A 24665-nucleotide genomic window follows, 5' to 3' on the forward strand; every position below is an offset into this window, starting at 1 on the left:
GTATGTTTAGGCATCTCCGGGGGGAGGTTAGGTTTAAACTGTGGGAAGGGAGGGTTAGGGTTAGGTTGTAGGGGAAGGGAGAGAACAGCCCTAACTCATGCCTACCGGCATTATAGGGATCATGATCCCAGCATCGGTATTATGACGGCTGGGATCCCGTGTGCCGGCAATTCATACTGAACCCCTTATAACCACTGCTTAACAGTCTTTTCTCAAAATATGAAGCTTTTCCTGTGAAGTTTCTTGTTGCTTTCTTAGTTAAATCCCTGTATATTGATTTATTTTTTCAAGAGGAGATTGGAAACATCACAGTCTTAAATTCCAGAAAATAAGTGTACACAACTGAGTCACAATAAAATCAGTAAGCAACATGAAGTATCTCAGTTAGAACAAGTAAATGTACAGGTACTGTACATAAATAATTTTCATCCCTAACAGAAGAACATGATCAAATCTATACAAAAAGTAAGATATAAAAACAATATAGTCAGACGTGTGACATTAATAGAACACGTCCACGCCGGGAATAGTAATAAAGCATCCAAATACTAAAAGGGAACACCATTAATAAGTACTTCCAAATTATACCCAGAGGTAAGATGAAAGCATTTCCTCAGTGCTTGTTTTAAAACTGTGGATATTGTATGAATAGAGGGAAACCATGCATCACAAAATTTAGCAACTCTCTTATTCTTTTGTAAAGATACTTCCATCCAATCCTGAAAAACAAGAGAGAAATTCTAGGATAATACAAAGCTATTGACACAGGTTCAGCGGAAATGTAGTCCGAATTTGGTGGCCGTGTGGGATGCCAGCTGAACTCTGCTGAGTTTTTGTATAGGAACACTCATTTTGCAACGCTAAAACATGCCTTTAAATGATTGCCCCTTTAAAATAAACTTCTGAGTTCGGCCGGCATCGTGCACGGCTGCCGAATTCAGACTTTATTATATCCCAGGCAGTATGTTTTTATTTTGTAGCCACTGCCAGTTTCACAAGCAGAGTGCGGTTACCTTGGTTACCTTTGGATGTTATACAGGAGCCTACTTAGTATAAAGGCCCCAAAAAGCCCAAGTTTTATCAATTGTGAACTCAAGTTTTAACATGTGGTTTATGTATTCCTGGAGATTTATCTATAGCTTCTTCGGGTGCTCCACATTTATATCAATTAAAATTCAGTGCAACACCTACAAGAAACTTCCATTTCAGGGCAAAAGTAGGACCTATGCAATATTTTTTGATGCCTTTCAGCATATGAGATGGAGACTTATTGTTTATTTTAGTTAATTTTTACAGACAGAATTGCTTTAATTGAAATGTCAGCAGAGTCCACTTTATCAACGCATAGTTCCCAATTCTATATTAAGTGAAGGATGAAAGTGTGCATACAAATTTATATGGGAAGTGGAGAAGAGACCTCCTGAATTATGATGTAACATGTTATGGAAACATCACAGTCTTTAACATTCAGAAGAACATAGGGTTGTTTTAGTGTTGTTTAGGCAGCAGCTCTTCTTCCTTCTGAATCTTCTCTAATATGGCCGCCGTCTGCCTGACCTCTGTCAGTGACTTGATTCTTTCCTGATATCCTGGTTTGGCTTCTTGTTCTTCGCTTTGTATCATTAGGTCAATGTATTCGGTAGTTGAGAGAGGGTTTGGTTTCAGCGCAATTTCACGGAGGCGCTTCAGACTCTGTGATGATTTATTAATAAGACCATACACTGTTTCTTTCACAATACGATACTCCGTGCTAAGTTTATTGGTCCACCTTTGTATAGTAATCACATCTCCAGAAGCTGCTTCATATTTTTGTTTCAGCTGATTGTAGGTTCTTCTCTCTTTTTTAGTCACATACTCCCACTTATACTTTTGATTGAAATGAACATTCCAGACACATTTACCTGGGCATTGTGTACAAATTTCATTACACATAGCGGCACATTTTGCTTTCTGATTGTCATCAGCAATCTGACAGGGATAGTGACAGGTAAAGTGACATTGCTGGCAGTTGGTTATAAAGCTGCCTGTTATGTCTCTTTGTACTGGAACAGTTGTGGTGACCTCATACTCAAAGTTTTTATTTTCTGCCATACGGTCCTTATTCCACTGCAGAACTTCCTCTGTTTTCCTTATTTCATCCAGTTTCATTAGTCCAGCCTTTATTTGTGGCTGTAAGGCCTGCACAGTAATCTCAAGCAATTTCCTTTCCATGAGGACTTCCCTAGTCAACTTCAGACTTTTTGGTTCTATTTTACTCAGATGACTAAAGAAGGTTTTCATATTGTACACCCCCATTTTCCAGTACATTTCATTAAAATTCATGTCACTGGCCTGATTGTTTGCAAACAGAGCTGAATTATTGAACTTAAAGTGAACAGGGTTACCATCATTGTTCACAGGACAGGGGATGTCAGCAGCTTTAATAGCCTCTAATACTGGTGGTTGTGCACTATCTGAGAAGTTGATAAGAATAAGTACGTTGTCTCTGATATCTTTCCCAAAGATAGAAAATATAGCATGAAAAATATATTTCTGAGTGGATGTCAACCGAGCTGAAGAAGCTTTAATGACAAAGCACACAGCATCTATCTGATCAATGTCATTGTCCGCTGTAAAGAATGCATGGATGTCCTCTGTGATCTTCTTGTCCTGTCCTATTCCTCGTGTGTCTCCAAACCCTGGTGTGTCTATCATGGTGAGGGAATAAGGGATTTGGTATCTACTATCATGGTTTATCTTGTAGGCTGTAACTACAGAGGTTTGACTGTGAGCTTGAGATTTGCCTGTTACCTCATGTACAAGTTTGAACCTAAAGTCGTCTTTCCATTCCACACCCAAGATGTAGTTGGCCATCCCATTGATCAGGGTTGTTTTTCCTGTTCCTGTAGCTCCTACTAAAAGAATGACTTTATTGGATATCTGAAGGTTTTCTTTTCCCAAGTTGTACTTACGATATCGAGAGCCACAAAAATCCATTATCAGCTGATATACAGAAGGTTTCCCCCTTTCTATTCCCTTTGTTAGCAAACTACTTTCTTGAGTGAGTTCATGTTTAAGATTAGATGATTTCTCTATTGTTGTCATAACTACAATCTCATCACTGGGAGCACTGTCCCCAGAATCACCACATATGGCCGACACACGTATTATGTAGGATGTCATTGAATTTAGTCCCTCAATAATACAAGTCTCTTCTTTCCTTCCTGATTTATATTTCAGCCACCCCTCTGCTTGCTTTTTAGCCTTTATTTTGTATTCAACTTTATACTCAATTATTGTGGCTCCATCTCCGATAACAGTTGGTTCCTTAAACTGTAATAAAAGATAGGAGGGTTCCGTAGTGACATTTATAGCTTCTGGTGGACTAGTGGGACGGGTTTTCTCATCTTTAATGTCACTGACTGCACTGAGTCCTGGTTTACACACTGCAGAGTATCTGAACTGATACTTTGTATTAGGTTTTAGTCCTGTAACTGTGATCTTCTCAGCTTTATAATTTGTTATAAAATGTGACCAGTTCTCCTCCTCAGTAGATCTATACTCTATTTTGTATCCCTCTATGAACTCTTTCCCAAAGTCTGCAGGACTGAGGATGAGCTCCATACTATTATGGGTTCTACCTCTGATAACTAGGGGGTTAGGTTTAGTTGGAGGCTCGAACTTTGTACTCACCAATTCCCCACCTTCATACAGGTAAATAGAGACTCCAGGATTATTCTGGTCTGGGACAGATGAGATAATGAATTTAGTCTCCTCATTGGATGCATTGGTCTCAGCAAAATCTTGAAAAGCTCTCACACATTTCCTGGCCATTTTAGAAACATTTTTGTCATTGAACCATGGTGAGAAGTTTGTACTCTCATAGACACTGTGTACAGGAGTTTGGAGCCAATTACACATTTCCAAAAGATATGGCTCCTCCTCATTTAATGATGTAAAATTGTAACACACAACGTATTCAATCATAGGGTCCAGAATGACTCCATTAATGTCACTCTCAGTTGGTAATACTTTGATATTGTTCAGCACTTTCAGATAAGAATTTACAGCATCCATTTCCTGTTGTTTTCTGCTCAAAAATTTTGCAATGTGGAAATTCTCAAATGGAGATTGTTTTATACTAAGTAAATTATCAGCAAGTGCAGCTTCCTCTGCTGTCCCACCACGGATAGCGGGTAAGGTCTGTGCAAGCTGCTTCTTGAATGTGAGAGTAAATAGATCACACTGCTCTTTGAGCTGAATGATGTTACTCTTGATGTCTGGAAAGGTCTCTGCAGCCAGATGTCTCATCAGATCATTACAGTGTATGGTAACATCTATCATTTGCTGTATCACCTTTTCTGTCCTGAAAACGAGATCAGCACTAATGTCTCTAACCAACTGGGCGGCTCTACTGTCCAGTTTACACAGTGGATACAGCCAGACTTTCACAGGTACAGCCTTTTCCCCTTTCTCTCCTAGCAGTTTTGGGAGGTTGGTGTAAATCTTTATGGCATCTTCATATGTGACCGGATTTTTCTCCAGGGCGAAGTCTCCATGAAACTTACAGCTAAATTTTTTAACATCTTCCTTTTCTTTATCATTTAGTATTAGATTTCCCTCTATTCCAACTGAAACTTTGGGTATTTTTTTAATCATGGCATGGAAATGTCCCTGTATATTTTTAGTGTTTTCTGATGTAGACATCTCACAATCAAATGTAAAGAAGGCTTGTGCACCATATAAAATAGCAGTGACCACATGGGTGGCTGTCCCTTTGTCAAACACATTATGATAAGTCATGTTCTGAGAACCTAAATGGTCCATGCTCAGCTGTTTAAACTGTGTGGTCCTTGAGTACTGTAGGGTGACTCTGGCTTGGTCCTTAGATGTCTTACTGTCTTTTAGGTAACTTGCAGATCCACCAACATCTATCATTCCACAGAGGATACTGACTTTTAAGGAACCATTGATATTTAGAGCTGATGATTTGTCAGAAACGGTGTCTGAAGCTATGAAATCAATAGAGGTGTTCTCTTGAAGTTCTGAATTCACATTCTTTCTCAATGCCTCATTGTTCCATAATGATATACCTGCCAAATAAAACATACAGTCATCTATGCTGTATTAGATTCCTTTCTTTAGAGATAAAGGGGGAGATATATTAAATCTTGGAGAGAAATAAAGCGGATACGTTTACCAAAGCAACCAATCAGCTGTTAACTGTCATTTATCTACTGTAGCACAGTCTTTGAAATGACAGAAGCTGATGGGCTGCTTTGTGCAACTTCTCCACTTTATCTGTCTCCAAGGATTGATACATCTCCCCCAAAATGAGATGAGTGGTAAGAGAAAGAAATATGAAAAATATAAAAAAATATATATAACAGATTAAGGTGGATCATTATAACCTTGTGATTTGTACTAGCGAAAATAAAATGCAAAACGTCTAAGTAGAGCTCAAATGGAGAATATGGGGCCTGATTAAGATTTGGACTCAATTCTGATGTTTTCACAAATGGCTGATGTTTTTATTCTGCGTGATTATCCCAGTAAACGCTTACTGCGCGTGTGCAAGCTGCAAATGTGACTGCTCATGCAGTTACATACTAATTTGCGAAGATAAGGGAGACAATTGAGGAATATTTGGGAATCTGAGTAAAGACTGAGAGGAAACCAAACTCGTGCTTGTATATATGGCCGAGTTCTCACTCACAGCACCACAGTGATTTTGTGGAAGTTAAACATTTCAATCAGCATAATCCAGGACTTACTTGAACATTTGTGTTGGGATGTAATGGCGAGTTTTCTGGAGCCGCTGGATGCCAGCCGGGCAAGCTATAGTTTTGCCTTGCAAGTGACTGCCGCTTTAAAAAAAGCCCATGATGGTTGTCCGATGTTTGGCTGGTGGAGGAGTGCACATCCCAGCTGACAGACCTGCACATCAGGGCTGCTATCAGAAATTATGGGGCCCAGGACTGACAAAAAAGACAGGGCCCCACCCTCCCAGAAAAAAAATATCTGCCACACTGCTCCACCCCTATGTGATGTGTAAATGCCAAATTGCTTTCTAACAAATATTTAAAATGCCCGCTCTAATATATATTGTGGAGGCCTGCGCATCTTATTACCATGTGCTATGAATGTGCGCTATACATCGCAAAACACTGCATCCCATAAGAGAAAACAATACACCCACACATTATCTGAGATCCAAAGCTCATTGATGTATATATTTGTTATTAAAAGGATATGTATTCAATATATCACAATGTACAGTATATATATAGTTACATGGTTACAATTTATAAAGTAAACAGTTATTACAATCTAATTCAAAATACAGCCACAGCCAGCAAATCACATTTTTTTTAGATATGAATTCAATTTATGTATAATTGTGCTTATATAAATTTTTAAATAAAAAATATTTTCCATAAAAATGTATGCTCAATAATTTGAATAGAAGTAGTAATATCTGATATTTTAGCGCTTGGAGGATTTTCTGGTATAATTATGTGCTGTATGAAATATGCGTTGAATCTATCACTGTGGCACGTCTGTGCAAATGCGTATGCCACAATACACTGCTGTGCTCGCTGCGCGTATCTGCAAGCACAGCAACCCACACTGTGTGGAGTCTGTATGTTCTCTCTATGTAATATTTTTGACTTCGACAGATGTCATACATTGTGATGTCACATATAGGTGAAGTGTTGCGGACCTACAAGAATGGTTTACAGAGAACAACTTGTTTTAATAAGTCCTCCTTACGCATCAGACTGCTTTTGATTCACAGACTGGTGCAGCTCTACAGGTATTGGTTTGAGGAGCCAGGGTTGGGTCCCTGGTTGGGTCCCTCCCTCTGTATGGGTCTGGGACACCAGTCTCCACAGTCCCATCCCCTGATGGCTGCCCTGCTGCACAGTGCATGGATAAGTAAAGTGGGCGTTTCACATTTTGCACACGGGAGATGCATATGCTAGCATATGCCTGTTTTTGCACTGTAACTAAGTATGGGATCACCGTTGTGGGAGCATTAGTGTACAAATCTGAATTAGACCCATTGTGTGATTATCTATTTCTTTTCTTTATCTTTTCAACTGTTCAATTCTGGATGCATTAGATTTCCATTTCCACACAAGAAAAAAAAAATCTTGTTATTATTGTGATGATACAACTGACAAATTGCACGAGGACCCAAAAACCAGAGGTCTTCTGCATATAACAGCGCCAATTACCCCTACAGAGAAACCCTCTTACAGGTACTTAGATGCCACCAGTTCTTAAACTCAGGATAGTATGGGCTTTCACAGGTGATTAGAGGGTTAATGCTAGAGTAGTTTAAATATCACATACATGAAGGGGCGTGGCCTGGCCATTCTGGAGAGTGGACGTGCTCTTCCCAGCTCCTGCAGGCATAGCCCTTAAAAAAGCCCTTTTCCCCTCCTGCCTTGTACCTGGATGCTCCAGATTATCCTATGTGTCCCTTCCTGTGTAGCTGTTGCCGCTGTAGGGGACCCGCGGAGTCGGGGAGTGCTTTTAAGCACTCCTGCAGATTGCGGCCTTCCCCCAGCGTGAAGCCAGGGCCTCGAGTTTGGGAACGGCCTGGGCCGTGAATCCGGAGGCGGGATCTCGCTGCCGTTTGCTTTGCACAGGCACCACCAGTCTTCCGTCACCCCGTCCAGGTCCCCCGCACCCTCGTCTGGAGGTTGGGTGCTGGAGCTGGACGTGAGGAAGAGGTTACACGGGGACCGGAGCTCGAGCGGCGGCCATCTTGCCTGCCACCGCCTGGAGCCGCTGAGCCACTGACCGCATCCTCACTGATGTGTCTCCTTCCTCTCCCCTGCAGCTGGAGGCCCGCGACGCTTTGCGGTAAGCTGGCCAGACCCCGCTTGCCTCCCCGCCGGCGCCCACTTGCCTCCTGTTTTCCCCCAGCTATAAGCGCCGGAGCTCCATGAACAGTTGAATCAGAGTTTCCCGGGGGGCGGGAGCTGGTCCTGGGGGCGCCTGCTTGCGGTGGTGGGGCTGAATTGAGGTCTCCTTTGACAACCAGGGTCCGTGTGCTTCCGGGGACTGGGAGTTCACTAGCGGCCAGAGTTGCCTCATCTGGCTGGAACCTCCTCTCTGCCACCCACCTTACCTTGCCCTGCAGTACCCCTCCTGTAAGTCCTCTTGCTGGGTCAGTGGGCCCTGGAGCCCTCCAGGACGGCTCCCCACCGTGAGCACTGTTTCCACCCCTGCTGCCTGGCTGCTTGCCTCTCTGCTCCTGTTCCTGGCGACCTGGTGGGGGTCAGTGTCCCTACCCTGCTGCTGCTCGTGGAGGCTCCCTGTGATCTGCGCCTGTGCTGTGGGTGACTCCCCCCTCTTTGTAATAGCTGCTGTTGCCTTGTATTCCTGAGCTGCGGGCTCCGCACTGCTCTGCTACACGTGCCCCTCAGTTCCTGGGAAATTTCACGAGAATTAACGCAGTGCCTTTTGCGCTACTCTGACCCTCCCTCTCCGACAGCGGTGCACTATATTGCTGGACTCTTCCTCATTTACATACTCCTGGGCGTCCACCCCGGGGTCGCTGATGGGATGTGAGTGCGGCTACTCTCCACCGGCTATGCTGTCTAACTAGTAGGGGAATGTATCCCCCGTCATCCTTCTAAGATTATGGTGTTGTCCTTTTGAAATGGTCCTTTCATTTACCCTTTTCTGATGGCCAGAGGCAAGAAAAACCAACAGGGAAAATCCGCTCGGTCTACACGTAGCACTTCATCTCAATCGAATCTCCGATCCTACCTGTCCATAGCGTCTGTTGTTGATCCCTCTCCTACTACGCCTGATACAGGTATTGCCCCACCCATGGTGGCTTCCTCTCCCCCGACTGGAGATCTACGGGCTCAAATGTCCCAACTGCAGGGTGAAATTGGGGAAATCCTGACCCATGTCCGCTCCCTTCCTTCTGAACAAGACATGCAAGCTCTGGAATGCCGATTTCAGGACTCTATTCAAACCCAGATCTCGTCGGTACAATCTGACATAAAACATTTGGGATCCAGAATTGTTTCCCTAGAGGAGGAAAGGGACACAGTAGAGGATGAATTACTCCAGCTTCGTGACACGGTTGCTCAACAGGGGTCAGACATGGAACTGATGCAGGATAAATTAGACGACTTGGACAACATAGGTCGCGGAATAATATTAGAGTTCGGGGCCTCCCTGAAGAGGTTCCTTCATCCGGCCTTGTTGACGCTCTAACCAATATATTCGGCAAAATCCTGGGCCTGGACTCCTCTGACTCGATTGAATTTGACCGGGTTCACAGAGCCCTCAGACCTAAAGGGCCAGCTTCTGAACGCCCAAGGGACGTCATTTGCAGACTCCTTTATTTCTCACAGAAAGAGGAGATTCTTCGCAAGGTACGAGATTTGGAAGGAGTCGATTTTAATGGTATTCAGATCCACATTTTCCAAGCCCTCTCCTGGCGCACGCTCCAACAGCGGAGATTGCTGAAGCCTCTGACAGAAACGCTGCGCAAACGTGACCTGAAGTACAGATGGGGTTTTCCGTTTTCCTTGCAAGTATCCCATGCTGGTAGGGTCCTCTCTCTCCAATCCCCAGTGGATTTGCCTGGATTTTGCTCTGCTTTGGGACTCGAAGATATTTCCCTCCCTGATTGGCAAGCTTTTACTCTCCCCACCCTGGCCTCCACCAATCCGACCTGAAGAGAGAGGTGGCACAAGGTCCAGAATCCAAAACAGAAATCCAAAGGTGAAGACCCTCTCCACTTGGTGGATGCCACTTGATGGGAGTACGGCTGAAGGACTTTGCTAGTCCTTTTTCCAGTCCTGGTTCTACTGGCTCCTGTGTCGTGTTTGTAGATGGACTCCCCTGTGAGATTTATTTGCTTCCTTCTCTGTTGTTTCTGTTGCATGACTTCAGATTTGTGGTGGTTTTTTGTTGTTGTTTTTTTCCCTCCTCTCTCCATCTCCCTTCAGTCCCCCTAGGTGCTTGACAATATTTGTATCCTGTATTTCATCATTGATTCATGTCATAGCTGTCAATTAATAATTTGTTTTTAGACCTAGGCCCTTACTTCTACGCATTTACTTCACGCAGTTTTGGCCCTTATTGGTGCCGCTTGAACCCCTCCCCCACCTTTTTTTTTTCGCCCTGAAAGGACCTTTCCCATTATTATTATTAGTATTACTATTTGTTACGATTCCAGCACTCTGGTCTGAGGAGGTCTAATTGCAAGGACCGGAGCACTGGAACGTAATGCTGAGGAAGGGAGCGGGAATAGAAAGTAGCCCCTGGCGCCCTAACTCTGTTGTCTCGCCCGTGCTGTCAGAAATCCCCTGCGAGACTATGGTTGCTTGAGCCCATGGCAGCCGCGTTTGAAGGGCGGATTATGTCTGCCCAACTCCGATGCCCCCTCAGGTCTTAATGGGAGACAAAGGGAAATCCGAGACAGGGTGATAACAAGGGGCCCTCTGACTAAACAACCAGGCCAGGGGCTACAAGCTAACTGACTAAACCTGAGATATGTGCGGTAACCCGCCAGGGAAAAGGACAACCAAAATCCACTAGTCCGTTACTCCTACCCAGCACCGCTGGATACCAGAGTGGATCTGTGGGAGCGGAATCCTCCGCAAAAGCTCCGAAACACAAATAATAAATGGTAAATAATAAAGCGACCCAAGCCGCAACACACGGCTACGCCGTGACTCACGAACACCACTGGATGTTCAAAGGTGCTCAGTCAGGACTCCAGGAACAGATGACGACTTCCGAGTACAGGACAACTGAGAACAGGAACGACCGGATACAGCAGGACTGGAAACACTCTCAGCAAACAGATACAGCATGCAGGAAGCTATTACCGGCGTCTGTGAGAAGCCCAGGAAGTGTATTTAACAGGGAGTCCTCCAATCAGCTGTATAGAGGCTGATTGGATTAAATGCCATACAGCTGCCTAGCTGCATGGCCAGGAAACAGATATCCTATTAATTTAAATGAACCCAGCAACGGGGAACGCGGTCCGTCAGTGGCGTCCCCGTTGCTAGGGTCCGTGCGGCTCCGTGCGCCCGGCGTCTAGCGTTGCCAGGGAGCCGGCGGCTGTACGCGCACGGCGTCCCTGGTTGCTAGGCGCCGGGCCGCACCGACGAGCGGACCCCGGCGCCTAACACTATTATTTGTTATTCATGTTACTGTTCTTGGAATGCACAACCAACAACGGTTATTTTTGTTGCTTACGCTCCACTTGAAATAAATTATTTTAGGATGGCGGGGCTGCGACCCCCTAATGTACCCCCTACCGCTATGGTTTTCCAGAGACAGACGTACCCTTACGGTCCCTTTCCTGTCCAGTTGCGGTATCTTACTGTTCGACCTTCTCAGTTATGTCGCTTTTTCTTTTTCTTGTTCATGGATTCTCTTCTATTTTCTCTTTTCTTCCTAGTCCCATTATTCCTTTTTTTCCCCTTGTCACCTGGTCCACAGAGTACGATCTTTGAGGTCCTACAATACCCCGACATATTACTTCTACACTTAGGATCATCTCTATAAACGCCAGGGGTTTAAACGTCCCTGAGAAGAGGGCCGGTGCTCTCCGTTCGTTTCACACGGAGAGGGCTGATATTGTCCTTGTGCAGGAGACCCATTTCCGACACTCCCCCTCTGCACCCTACCTTAGGAATAGGTTCTTTCCCACTTCGTATTATTGTAATTATTCCCAATATAAATCTAAATGTGTGTGTTAGGTGCCGCGGCCCACAGCGCCGCTCGGTCTGTTTCCGAGCGACGCTCACGACCGGCGCACTTCCTTCCCTGCCCGCCTGGCGCCTAGCAACGCTGGGACGCCGTGCGCGCTGAGCCGCCAGGTCCCTAGCAATGCTAGGACGCCAGGCGCGCTGAGCCGCCGGGTCCCTAGCAACGCTAGGACGCCGTGCGTGCTTAGCCGCCGGACCCTTAGCAACGGGGACGCCACCGACTACCGTGTTCCCCGTTGCTTCCTGCCAATCATTACACCTGTTAGCTCTGGTCGTGCAGCAGGGCAGCTGCACGACATTACTAATCAGGCTTCGCTGCAGCTATTGGAGGGTTCCCTGTTAAATTCTCCCTCAGTACCTGGCACAGATGCCGGTGATAGCTTCCTGTATGCTGTTCCTGCCTGGTAACGTCTGTTCCAGGTTTAGCTGTATCTGGTCGATCCTGCTCCCTGTGCTCCTGTGTCCTGGAGTTCTGAAGCCGGTCCTGGGAATCCTTCCTGTCCCAAACTAACCTGTTGCAGTCATCCGCGGGTTCTCGTTACTTGGGGTTCTCTCCCGATTTGTGAGTAGCGGCTACTGCAGCGAGTTGCGGCCTAGGCCGCTTAATCCTTGTATTACCTTTGTGTTAGTGGTTTTTGCGGCGGTTTCTGTTTTTTACTGTCCTGCCCAGAACTCGGCGGTGCCGTGTGGGGGAACGGACAGTGGTATCTTTTCCTTTGGCGGCGTGCCGCACATAAATTTAGTTTCAGGGTAGTTAGTAGCCCCTAGCTTCTGTTTGTTTTAGTTAGAGGTCCTCTTGTTTTTATCCTGTCTCGGTTCACGCTTTGTCTCACTTTAAGACCTGGGGGCATCGGAGTTGGGCAGACCTAATCCGCCCTTCAAACGTGGCTGCCATGGGCCCAAGAAACCATAGTCACTCAGGCGTGAATTGACCACACGGGTAAGACAACAGAGGTAGGGTGCTAGGGGCTATTCCCGTACCAGTCCTTAGTTCAGCGTCACGTCCTGGTGCTCTGAACTCACCTCGCAACATCTCTCCAGTTCTGAGCATCAGGAACGTAACATTATCACCGGCCCAAAATAAACAACACAAAAAAAAAAAGAGTTGTTTTGTATTTGGTGGGCCTAGAAATTCGGCCTCATGAATCCGGCAGTTTTAGGTCCAAATCCCAGCCAGCTTTTGGCCAACCAGATTCAGGAACTAACTCAGATGGTTCAGGATCTTACTCTTCGGGTGAGATCGCAGGAAGATCTTTTGCGAGCCTCCCCGAGTAAGATTCCAGAACCAAAAATGCATTTACCCGACCGTTTTTCGGGTAACCGAAAGGATTTTTTTCATTTTAAGGAAGCTTGTAAGCTTTACTTTCATTTAAGGCCCCGGTCCTCTGGTACTGAGTCTCAACGGGTCAGGATTGTGATGTCATTACTACAAGGTGATCCACAGACCTGGGCTTTTGGGCTAAAAGCGGATGATGTTGCCTTGCTATCGGTGGATCCCTTTTTTAAGTCCTTAGGCCTTTTGTATGATGACCCTGATAGAGAAGCATCAGCTGAGAGCCACCTGCGTGCACTTAAGCAAGGGAAAAATCCAGCTGAGGCGTATTATACCGAGTTTCGCCGTTGGTCGAACGACTGTGGCTGGAATGACCCGGCCCTGCGCAGTCAGTTTCGCCTCGGTTTGTCTGAAATTATTAAAGACAGTCTCCTTCAGTACCCCGCTTCTGAGACTCTAGACAAACTCATGGAGCTCGCTATTAAAATTGATCGACGTCTCCGTGAGCGGAGGGCTGAAAGAGGAGCTAGTTTCAGGCCTAGTCCATGTGTGTATACTTTCCCTGAGGACGTCGAGGAGCCCATGCAAATGGGTCTCTCCCAGCTGTCCCCAGAGTAAAGAACCAGAAGGCTAAATTCTGGTCTTTGCTTGTATTGTGGTGGCAAGGGACATATCGCACGTAATTGCCCGAATAAGCAGGGAAACGCTCTGACCAAGTGAGTAGTGAGGAGGTTGGGTCTACAGTTAATCTCCTCTAACGATTCCTTATTATTTCCTGTAAAAATTTCCTTTGGTAGCCTCAGTTCGTTGGTGTCGGCCTTCGTCGACAGTGGAGCTGCGGGAAATTTCATGGATCTTGGTTGGGCTCAGGCTTTAGGCGTTCCACATATACCTTTGGATAAACGTATCACCATGCACGGCTTGGATGGAGGTCCGCTTTATAATGGGGTTATCACTCACCGCACACCTCCAGTACAACTGACAGTAGGGGCCCTACATTCTGAGAAAATCGAATTTTACCTTACTCATTGTCCGGCTGTCCCCGTAGTTCTGGGTCACCCCTGGCTTGACTTTCATAATCCCACCATAGATTGGCGGTCTGGGGAGATTTCCCGATGGGGTCCCTTTTGTGTTAAAGAGTGTATTTCCAGTCTGGGTTGCGGCCGTCACCCCAGAACTTATTCCTTTGAATATCAGGACTTTGCCGACGTTTTTTCCAAGGGTAATGCGGATATACTGCCTCCTCATCGGTCCTATGACTGTGCTATTGATTTAGTTCCCGGTGCCCCTTTACCTAAGGGGAGACTATATGCCCTGTCTGGGACGGAAACCACGGCAATGAATGATTATGTACAGGAGAGCCTAAAAAAAGGCTTCATTAGACCCTTGAAATCTCCATTGAGTGCAGGGTTCTTTTTTGTTGAGAAAAAAGATGGGTCGCTCAGACCATGTATTGATTTTCGGGCTCTGAATAAAATTTCTGTTAAAAACACCTACCCCTTGCCATTGATTTCAGTACTCTTTGATCAGCTCCGGTCTGCCATTATCTTCTCCAAGATCGATCTTAGAGGGGCTTACAATCCCATCCTAATAAGATCTGGGGATGAGTGGAAGATGGCTTTCAGCACACAGTCTGGACATTATGAATACCTGGTGATGCCGTTTGGGCTGTCAGATGCTCCTGCGGTGTTTCAAGATATCATTAACGACGTCCTTCGTGACTTTCTTGGAAAGTTTGTAGTCGTTTATTTAGACGACAGTTTGATTTACTCTGAGTCTTTTGAACAACATATTACCCATGTGTGACTAGTCCTTCAGAAATTACGGGAAAATCATTTATACACCAAACTGGAGAAATGTGATTTCCACATCACAGAAGTGTCCTTCCTGGGGTATATTATTTCTCCTAAGGGGTTTTTCATGGAACCTAAGAAACTCCAGGCCATCCTAAATTGGGCACAACCCACGAACTTAGAAGCAATTCAGCGCTTTTTAGGGTTTGCAAATTACTATAGGCGTTTTATTCATACCTTCTCTGATTTGGTCGCTCCTATAGTAGCATTGACTAAAAAAGGAGCGGACCCTTCCAATTGGTCGCCTGAAGCCAAGTCTGCCTTTCTGGCCTGAAAGCAGGCTTTTGTTTCAGCTTCAAGACTCAGACACCTTAACCCGGCGCTCCCCTTTATTGTCGAGGTAGATGCCTCAGAGGTTGGAGTGGGGGCTATCTTTTTTCAGGAAGAACCAGAGTCTCAGGAATTACACCCATGTGCCTTCATGTCCAGGAAATTCTCCTCCGTAGAATCCAACTATGATGTTGGTAATCGAGAATTGTTGGCAGTTAAATGGGCTTTCGAGGAGTGGAGGCATTGGCTGGAAGGAGCTAGGCATACCATTACGGTGTTTACTGACCACAAGAACCTGCAGTATATTGAGTCTGCTAAACGGCTTAATGCCCGACAGGCACGTTGGGCGCTGTTTTTTACTCGTTTCAGGTTTATTATCACCTTCAGGCCCGGTTCCAAGAATACGAAAGCTGATGCACTGTCACGTTGTTTTCTTCCGGTTCACAATAACCATCCGGCTACTACCCCCATAGTTCCATCGTCTGTCATCCGGGCAGGCCTCACACAGGATTTATTTACACAGCTAGTCCAGCTTCAGCAGCAGGCTCCCAAAGTTACTCCTGCAGATCGTCTCTTCGTCCCTGAATTTCTGAGAAGCACTGTTCTAGCTGAGTTTCATGATAACAAAGTTTCTGGTCATCCGGGTTTCACTAAGACCTTCGAGTTAGTCTCTCGCTCAGTGTGGTGGCCTAGTCTTTCTAAAGATGTAAGGGAATTTGTCCATTCCTATCAGGTTTGTGCTCAGCGCTCAGCACAAGGTATCTCGATCGTTGCCGGTCGGGCAACTCATACCTTTGACCCTTCCTCTCAGGCCATGGTCACATATATCCATGGATTTCGTGGTGGACCTTCCTCTTTCAGCTGGATTTCGAGTCATTTGGGTGGTAGTGGACCGTTGTAGTAAGATGGCCCACTTCATTGCTCTTCCCCGATTACCCTCTGCTCAAGGGTTGGCAGTTTTGTTTCTCCGCCATGTGTTCAGGCTCCATGGTTTACCCAGGGATATTGTCTCTGATCGGGGACCGCAATTCATCGCCCATTTCTGGAAACGTTTTTGTGCCTCAATAAATATGAAACTCTCTTTAACATCTGGCTACCATCCACAGTCTAACGGACAGACTGAACGTGTTAATCAGTCGTTAAAACAGTATTTATGGTTATATTCGGCCAAACTTCAGAATGACTGGTCTGAATTTCTTCCTTTGGCCGAGTTTGCCTACAATAACTCTTGTCATTCTTCCACCAAGGAGTCCCCATTCTTTTCGGTCTTGGGCTTTCATCCTAGAACCAATTCTTTTTACCCTCATTTTCCAGTCTCCTCGTTGACCTTAACTTCCCGTCTCAGAATGATTTGGAAAAAGGTGCACCTTGCCCTTAAGAAGGCTGCCTTCCGAGAAAAAAAAAATTCTGATAGATTCCGACGCCCCTGCACTTTTAAGGTGGGAGATAAGGTGTGGTTGTCAACCTGCAACATCAAGCTCCGAGAACCCTCGGCTAGATTGGGACCCAAATTTATTGGACCGTTCCTTATCGTTAAGAAGGTCAACCCAGTTTCTTTTCGGCTACGCTTGCCTTAATCACTCAAAATTGGCAATACTTTTCACTGTTCCCTTCTGAAGCAGTATATTTCTTCCAGGAGATTCCCTCGGAAGAACCTCCGGTGGGTGGATGTTCAGGGGCAACAAGAGTTCTTGGTGGAAAAAGTTTTAGATTCCAAAGTTTCTCGGGCCGGCTTTATTTTTTTGTTCACTGGAAAGGCTATGGTCCGGAAGAAAGGTCTTGGGTCCTGAATAAGGATCTACATGCCCCTAAATTTAAGAGATTATTCTTTCTGGAATTTCCTCAGAAACCCGGCTTTAGGGGTTCTTTAACCCCTCCTCAGGGGGGGGGTACAGTTAGGTGCCGCGGTCCACAGCGCCGCATGGTCTGTTTCCGAGCGACACTCACGGCCGCCGCACTTCCTTCCCTGCCCACCTGGCGCCTAGCAACGCTGGGACGCCGTGCGCGCTGAGCCACCGGGTCCCTAGCAACGCTAGGACGCCGTGCATGCTTAGCCGCCGGACCCTTAGCAATGGGGACGCCACCGACTACCGCGTTCCCCGTTGCTTCCTGCCAATCATTACACCTGTTAGCTCTGGTCGTGCAGCAGGGCAGCTGCACGACATTACTAATCAGGCTTCGCTGCAGCTATTGGAGGGTTCCCTGTTAAATTCTCCCTCAGTACCTGGCACAGACGCCGGTGATAGCTTCCTGTATGCTGTTCCTGCCTGGTAACGTCTGTTCCTGGTTTAGCTGTATCTGGTCGATCCTGTTCCCTGTGCTCCCGTGTCCTGGAGTTCTGAAGCCGGTCCTGGGAATCCTTCCTGTCCCAAACGAACCTGTTGCAGTCATCTGCGGGTTCTCGTTACTTGGGGTTCACTCCCGGTTTGTGAGTAGCGGCTTCTGCCGCGAGTTGCGGCCTAGGCCGCTTAATCCTTGTATTACCTTTGTGTTGGTGGTTTTTGCAGAGGTTTCCGATTTTTACTGTCCTGCCCAGAACTCGGCGGTGCCGTGTGGGAGAACGGACAGTGGTATCTTTTGTTGTTCTTTTCCATTGGCGGCGTGCCGCACATAAATTTAGTTTCAGGGTACTTAGTAGCCCCTAGCTTCTGTTTGTTTTAGTTAGAGGTCCTCTTGTTATTATCCTGTCTCGGTTCGCGCTTTGTCTCACTTTAAGACCTGGGGGCATCGGAGTTGGGCAGACCTAATCCGCCCTTCAAACGCTGCTGTCGTGGGCCCAAGAAACCATAGTCACTCAGGCTTGAATTGACCACACGGGTAAGACAACGGAGGTAGGGTGCTAGGGGCTATTCCCGTACCACTCCTTAGTTCAGCGTCACGTCCTGGTGCTCTGAACTTACCTTGCAACATCTCTCCAGTTCTGAGCACCAGGACCGTAACAGTGTGGCCATCCTTTTTGCTAAACATTTACCTGTTACCAATGTGGTGGCCCACAGGTTGGAGGAGGGGAGATGCCTCGTACTTGTATATTCTATTTTTTACACAACCTTTACAATTGTTAATATATATGCTCCCAATCAGGGTCAACCTGCCTTCCTCGAGGCTATTATGGACAGGGTTGATGCGCTGAAACAAGGGATCCTGATTGTGGGGGTTGACTTCAACTGGGCCCTTGACTACACCCTAGACACCTCCTCCGAGTCCCCGTTGGTGCGTCACCACTTGTCCAGGAAGGTGCGACGCCTCCTTTACATCCATCAGCTGTCCGACGTCTGGCGTATATTTCACCCATCAGACCGGGATTATACATATTATTCGGTCCCTTATTGTTCATACTCTAGGATAGACTATATTCTACTTGACCACAGACACCTGTCCCTAGCTTGCGATGCTTCCATAGGCCAGATGACATGGTCCGACCACGCTCCGGTCAGACTGGACATTTCCATACGACCCCCTCCTGCTCAGCAACGCTCGTGGCGCTTTAACGAGTCTCTATTGCACGACCCGTACTTTAAAGCCCAACTGGAGGATGCCATTGATATGTATATTGATTGTAATGTCTCCCCTGATGTCTCTGATTTGACAATTTGGGAGGCTCATAAATGTGTAATCCGGGGAAAGTGCATTCAATTGGGCTCCTATTTAAAGAAACAATGTTTGGGCCAAATTGAGGGAATTCTGCTGCAAATTGAATCCCTAGAAACCACCCATAAGGCCTCCCTCTCCCCTGACACCTATGTAGATCCGGTCGCGGCCATTTCGTCCTTGAATAAATTGCTATTAGATAAAGTGAAATTCTCTTTTCGGAAGTTTCCCAATCGGTATTACCGCTGGGGCAACAAGCCGGGCAAAATGCTTGCCAGGGCTTTACGTACCCAGAGGGCGCTCTCATTTATCCCCTCCATAAAGGACGCACAGGGCCGTCTTTTCCACAACACGGACAAAATTGCGGAGACATTCTGTTCGTACTACACCTCCCTCTACAATCTCCCCTTCCCCGATTCGGCTAGCGATCGCTCGCGCGACGGGGATGCTTACCTTACAAAAATTGGCTTCCCTAAACTCTCGGAAGATGCCAGGGAGGAGTTGGAAAAGCCCTTTACTTCTCCAAGAACTCGATGATGCCATTAAATCCACTCCTTCTGGAAAGAGTCCTGGCCCTGACGGTTTTACCATCAATTATTATAAAGCCTTTAGGGATAAATTGTCCCCTCTCCTCTTAGACGCATGCAACACAGTCTCCGATACTAACCCTTTTTTCTAGGCATTCCCTTGAGGCCCACATCCCGGTCATCCCTAAGGAAAGTAAGGACCCCTCCCTGTGTCCCAGCTACTGGCCTATATCCCTTCTCAATGTTGACGTTAAGCTCTTCGCCAAGCTCCTTGCTAATAGGCCCAGGTCCCTCCTACCCTCCCTTATACACAATGACCAAGTGGGGTTTGTCCCTGGTCGAGAGGCGAAGGACAATACGTCTAAGATCATAGCTTTTATACACTACGTTTCCTCAAAGGACTCCCCGACGATCCTACTATCTACTGACGCTGAAAAGGCGTTCAATAGAATTGACTGGGGGTTTATGGCCAGGGTGTTAAGACACATGGGACTGGGTCCGATTTGCTTGCATCGCGTTCTAGCCCTTTACGCCTCCCCTTCGGCCAGAATTGTGATTAATGGTTCCTTGTCCAGATCGTTCGATATTAATAATGGAACTAGGCAGCACTGCCCCCTATCCCCCATTATTTTTATTCTCTGCATGGAGGCCGTAGCTAGGGTGATTAGACTTAATCCAAATATTTCTGGGATCAGGCTCCAGGATGATGAATACAAACTTGCCCTCTTCGCCGATGACTTACTGGCTACAATCACAAACCCTACAGTCTCCTTGCCTAATTTAATGGATGAGTTTAAGCTCTTTGGAGAGCTCTCTAATTTTAAAATAAATTATTCAAAATCGGTGGCCCTGAATCTTAATGCCCCGTCTGCCATGGTATCAGGACTTAAAGCTGCACTCCCCTTCACCTGGCACACCTCTCACTTGAAATACTTGGGGACTACCATTACCAGGGATCTTTCACACCTTAAATTCTAACTTTACCCTCCTCCTAACTAAACTTCGTGCAGACCTCCAGTCCTGGACTTCCAAGTCTTTTTCCTGGCTAGGCAGACTGGGTATTCTCAAGATGAATTCCCTCCCTAAAATCTTGTATCTATTGCAGACCCTACCGATCAAAATTCCTTCAACATGGTCCCGGGAGGTCCAACTGCTATATGAAGAATTTATCTGGGGAGGCAAGAGGCCGCGTTTGAAATTTTCCATAATGGTTAGGCAGAGAGACAAAGGTGGCCTCCGCCTGCCAGATATACAAGGCTACTATCGAGCCTGAAATCTCCAAAGGATCCTTTGGTGGTCTAGGGCTGTACCATCTAAACAATGGGTGCAGATAGAGAGTCAGGTGCTCCCGTCACCAATTGCTGTCGCTCCGTGGTTGCATTCCCTCCCTGCCATTTCCCATCCCACTATAGGCCCCACTTTGACATGTTGGAAAGCGATTAGAAAATCCCCCTTTGTTTCCTCGCCGACTTCCGCTTACATGTCCTTTTTATTTAATGAACGATTTCCCCCTGGTATGGCCATGCGGGCCTTCCAGTCTTGGTATGACTTGGGACTCTGGAGGGTCGGCCAGCTGATGTCTCCTATTCAAATTTACAAGAGAAATGGCATTTGCCGCCCAGGGACTTTTGGCGTTATCTGCAAGTTCGCCACTTTTCGGTTTCTCAGGGCTATCCTGGAGGGAGGCCCCTCATCCCTCACGCCGTTTGAACACCTCTGCGACAGCCTGTCGCCCCCGCCCCACTCTATCTCCCTGATATACAACCTTCCATTGACAGACTCCATTTCAACTCTCCCTCCCTTTACTGAGACGTGGGATAGAAATCTCGTCAGGGAGCTTGGCGAGGATGTTTGGGAGAAAATATTCAAACTGGCTCATGCTTGCTCCCCTAGTACACTGGTAGTAGAGACCCAGTACAAATTGATCTCTCGGTGGTATAGATGCCCTGATATTCTTTCTAAGATGGGTCTTGGTCTCCCCAATACCTGTTGGCGCTGCTCTTCTGGCCCCGAGAACCCGCTCCATATATGGTGGTCGTGCCCCTTGCTCCAACCCTACTGGAAGGAGATACTTTCACTCTCTGCTGAAATTATGGGTGACGAGGTACCAACAGACCCCCTGTTTTGGCTGTTTCACTACTCGTCCAAACCCTTCTCGAGCTATAAACACTCCTTATTATGCCATCTCAACAATGCCGCCAAAGCGGTGATTCCTGTCCGCTGGCGATCCTCCTCCCCTCTAACTGTTAGAGATTGGTTGAATAGAGTAGATCTTTATATGGATTTGGATGATACAATGGCATCTGCTGATGGGGGCTATTCATCCTTCAGGGATACGTGGGCTCGATGGCTACTTTTTAAAGATTCCCCAACTTTTAGTTCCATTCTCGTCTCCAGTTCCCCCACGTCCTCTTAGACACTTCCCCGACTCAATGTACTGCTTCTTGTTATGTGGTAAGCAAGAGATTCGCGCTGTGGACCGGGTGATTCTGATTCTGGTTCTTGTTCTTGTCCTTTCCCCCTTCTTTTTCTCCTCTACCTCTTTCCGTATCTTTTCTTTCTATCTTCTTCTTTATCTTGTTCTTGCTTTGGATTAATAAGGTTATCAAGATATGTTTGACTATTAACTTATACCATTCTCAGTGGCGCACCCAGGGGGGGTTTCCGAGCACCCAGAAACCCCCCTCCACTTAAAAAAAAATATATATATTTTTTTAGCTGCATGAGTATTATTAATGGCTGTCTAGTGTCCTCTGCAGCCTGCTGTCTTCCTGGTGGCACTTGTAAGAGCAATAAAAGTTTATTTTAATTATAGTACATATATATATTTCCCTCATGTGCTTATCCATTCTTACTTTAATAATCTTCAACTGCATCAACTCCAGCAGTCTTCGGCCACCTGATACTTATTCCAGTGTCATCTGCTGATGTAACTATGTGTATTTACCCTGTATTTGTCCTAAACTGTCATCAACTGTAAGTTGCTGTTTTCCTGTTTGATTATTCATGTACTCTGTAATCGGGCGCTGCGGAACCCTTGTGGGCCCATATAAATAAAGGATAATAATAATATATCCATGTGCATACATATGTACACATGTATATACATACATACATATAAACACACACATGATATAGATATATATACACGTGTGTGTGTGTGTGTGTGTGTGTGTGTGTGTGTGTGTGTGTAGAGATGTGTGTGACTGTGTGTGTAGAGATGTGTGTGTGTAGAGGTGTGTGTGTGTGTGTGTAAATACACATATATATATATATATATATATATATATACACATACATACATACACATACACACACACACACACACACACACACACACACACACACACTATATATATATATATATATATATATACACATATACACATATACATATATACATATACATATATATATATATATATATATATATATACACACATATACATATATACACACATACATACACACTAGTTTTACGGACCCAGCATATGCTGGGTCACCTCAGTCCATACTTGCCTACCTGACCCTCTTCATGAGGGAGAAAATACTCTGTTCCTGGACTTTTCTGGTAATGTATGATTGCCATCACCTGTGGTGAAACGCCTTTCTTATCAATTACCTAGCTCACCACAGGTGATGGCAATCATACATTATCAGGAAAGTCCAGGAACAGAGCATTTTCTCCCTCATGGAGAGGGTCAGGTAGGCAAGTATGCCTCAGTCCCCACCCCCGTGATTGGCTCCGCCCAGTTCTGGAAACCCCCCCATGCAAATCCTGCGTTTGCCACTGATTCTATGTGTTCAGCTGTTATAAAACATTGAATACATGCTCGCTTGTTATTGACCATGGGAGCTAGACAGGCTTGCAGTTGTATTACGATACTATTTTTTTTTATTGCGACTGTCTGTATGTTAACCGTTTGTTATTGCTACTAATTTTTTCAATAAACATATTTTGCACTAAATATCACATACAGGTAATAATGAAGCAGCATAATGATAGGTAACTCGATAATGGTACTTGTAGATCAATAATACTTTTTCTAGTGTTGAGTAGAAGCATACTTATCTACTCTCCCAGAAGTTGCGGGAGATTCCCAATTTTTCAGGTAGTTTCCCGCAACCCCAGAAGAGTCGGTGCTGCTCCTTTCTATTGAAACTGGCAGAACGGGGGCAATTGCTGGAATCATGAGTACGAGTAATGGGGTGGGGCTAAATTACATGAATTCACATCATTTAGCCTGCCCTTTTACCAAGGAGGACCCATTAATCGCTACATTTTGCTGTGACAGGGTGGGGCTTAATTATGTCACAGCCTGGCCTCACCCCCAAAGTGCCCAGAAGCTTCTTCTCTGTGGGCTTCTCCTAGAGATGAGTTTTTAAAAGTAGGTAAGTTTAGCAGAAGTATACTTAGCAGCAAAAATGATGAATAGATTAATGATTAATCAATTAATTAGTCCAAGCTGAAATAATCAAGAATCCAGGTTACAGACTTCTTTCAGACAACAGGCAGAGCAGACCAGCACCATAAGAACCAAACTATAACTGAGAAAGGCTATAGATGATACTTACAATCTCTCCGCTGGCTCAGGCAGTCAGGATCCTCGATGCTTGCAGCTCCAGGTGCAGGGGAGAAGGAGCAGGAGGGAGAGGGACTCGGGAGCCGCAGCAGCACAGTGTAATTTCTGGCGGCGCCGCATGCAGCTGCTCCTCTCCTTCCGCATTGGCTGGCCACCGACGCTGTGAATGCTGGGATGAGGGACGCGCATCCCAGCATTCACAGCAGTGCCGGCCAGCCAATGCGGAAGGGGAGAGACAGCTGCAGCGGCGCTGCTACCAATTACATAGCGCTGCTGCAGCTCCCGAGTCCCCCTCCCTCCTCCCCTACCTCCGGAGCACAGCACAGGCGGCTTGTAATGAGTCAATTTGACTCATTACAAGCCGTTGACATGGAATGCTGGCAGTTGTGCCCTCAGGGTGACTGCGCTGTGTGCTAGGCACACCTGGCACACACGTAGTTACGGCTCTGCCTTGTAGTGCTAATGGGAGATCCTGGGGGTGGCTCCCGGGTAAATAAGCTCTCTGTCTGGATATGTTTTAGAAATAGCCTTTATCATGAGGCCTACTGTAGACAAATCACATGGCCCTATGTGGGCTCTGCTATTATGTAGTATTAGGACTGCTGATATCAGAGAATCCACAAAGTGGCTCAGCAGCTAAACATGTATTTGCAAACATGCGTGACCAATTTTCTGAATTTCTATTACCAGATAGGTTCAGTTTGGTTACAGGTAATTTTTAGTGTGCTGTGGGGGGGGGGGGGGGGGGGATATCAGCGGGGAAAAAGCACCCCCCTCTCTGTCTGCTGTTTGTCTGTGACCCCTCCCCCTTTCTAGCACATGAGGGCCCTCAT

At 46.1% G+C, this 24665-nt stretch overlaps 1 protein-coding gene across 1 annotated transcript in view; it reads right to left on the reverse strand.

The window, feature by feature from the left end:
• Positions 1-714: 714 nt before the first annotated feature.
• Positions 715-24665, reverse strand: part of LOC135054770 (uncharacterized) — a 93672-nt gene continuing 69721 nt past the window's right edge. The window contains exon 3 of the mRNA XM_063958092.1: positions 715-5072. Coding sequence (XP_063814162.1) covers positions 1489-5072 — 3584 coding nt within the window. The 3' untranslated portion in view covers positions 715-1488. The remainder of the gene's footprint in view (positions 5073-24665) is intronic.

This window comes from Pseudophryne corroboree, chromosome 3 (assembly GCF_028390025.1).
Source record: "Pseudophryne corroboree isolate aPseCor3 chromosome 3, aPseCor3.hap2, whole genome shotgun sequence".
Taxonomy (NCBI): Eukaryota; Metazoa; Chordata; class Amphibia; order Anura; family Myobatrachidae; genus Pseudophryne; species Pseudophryne corroboree.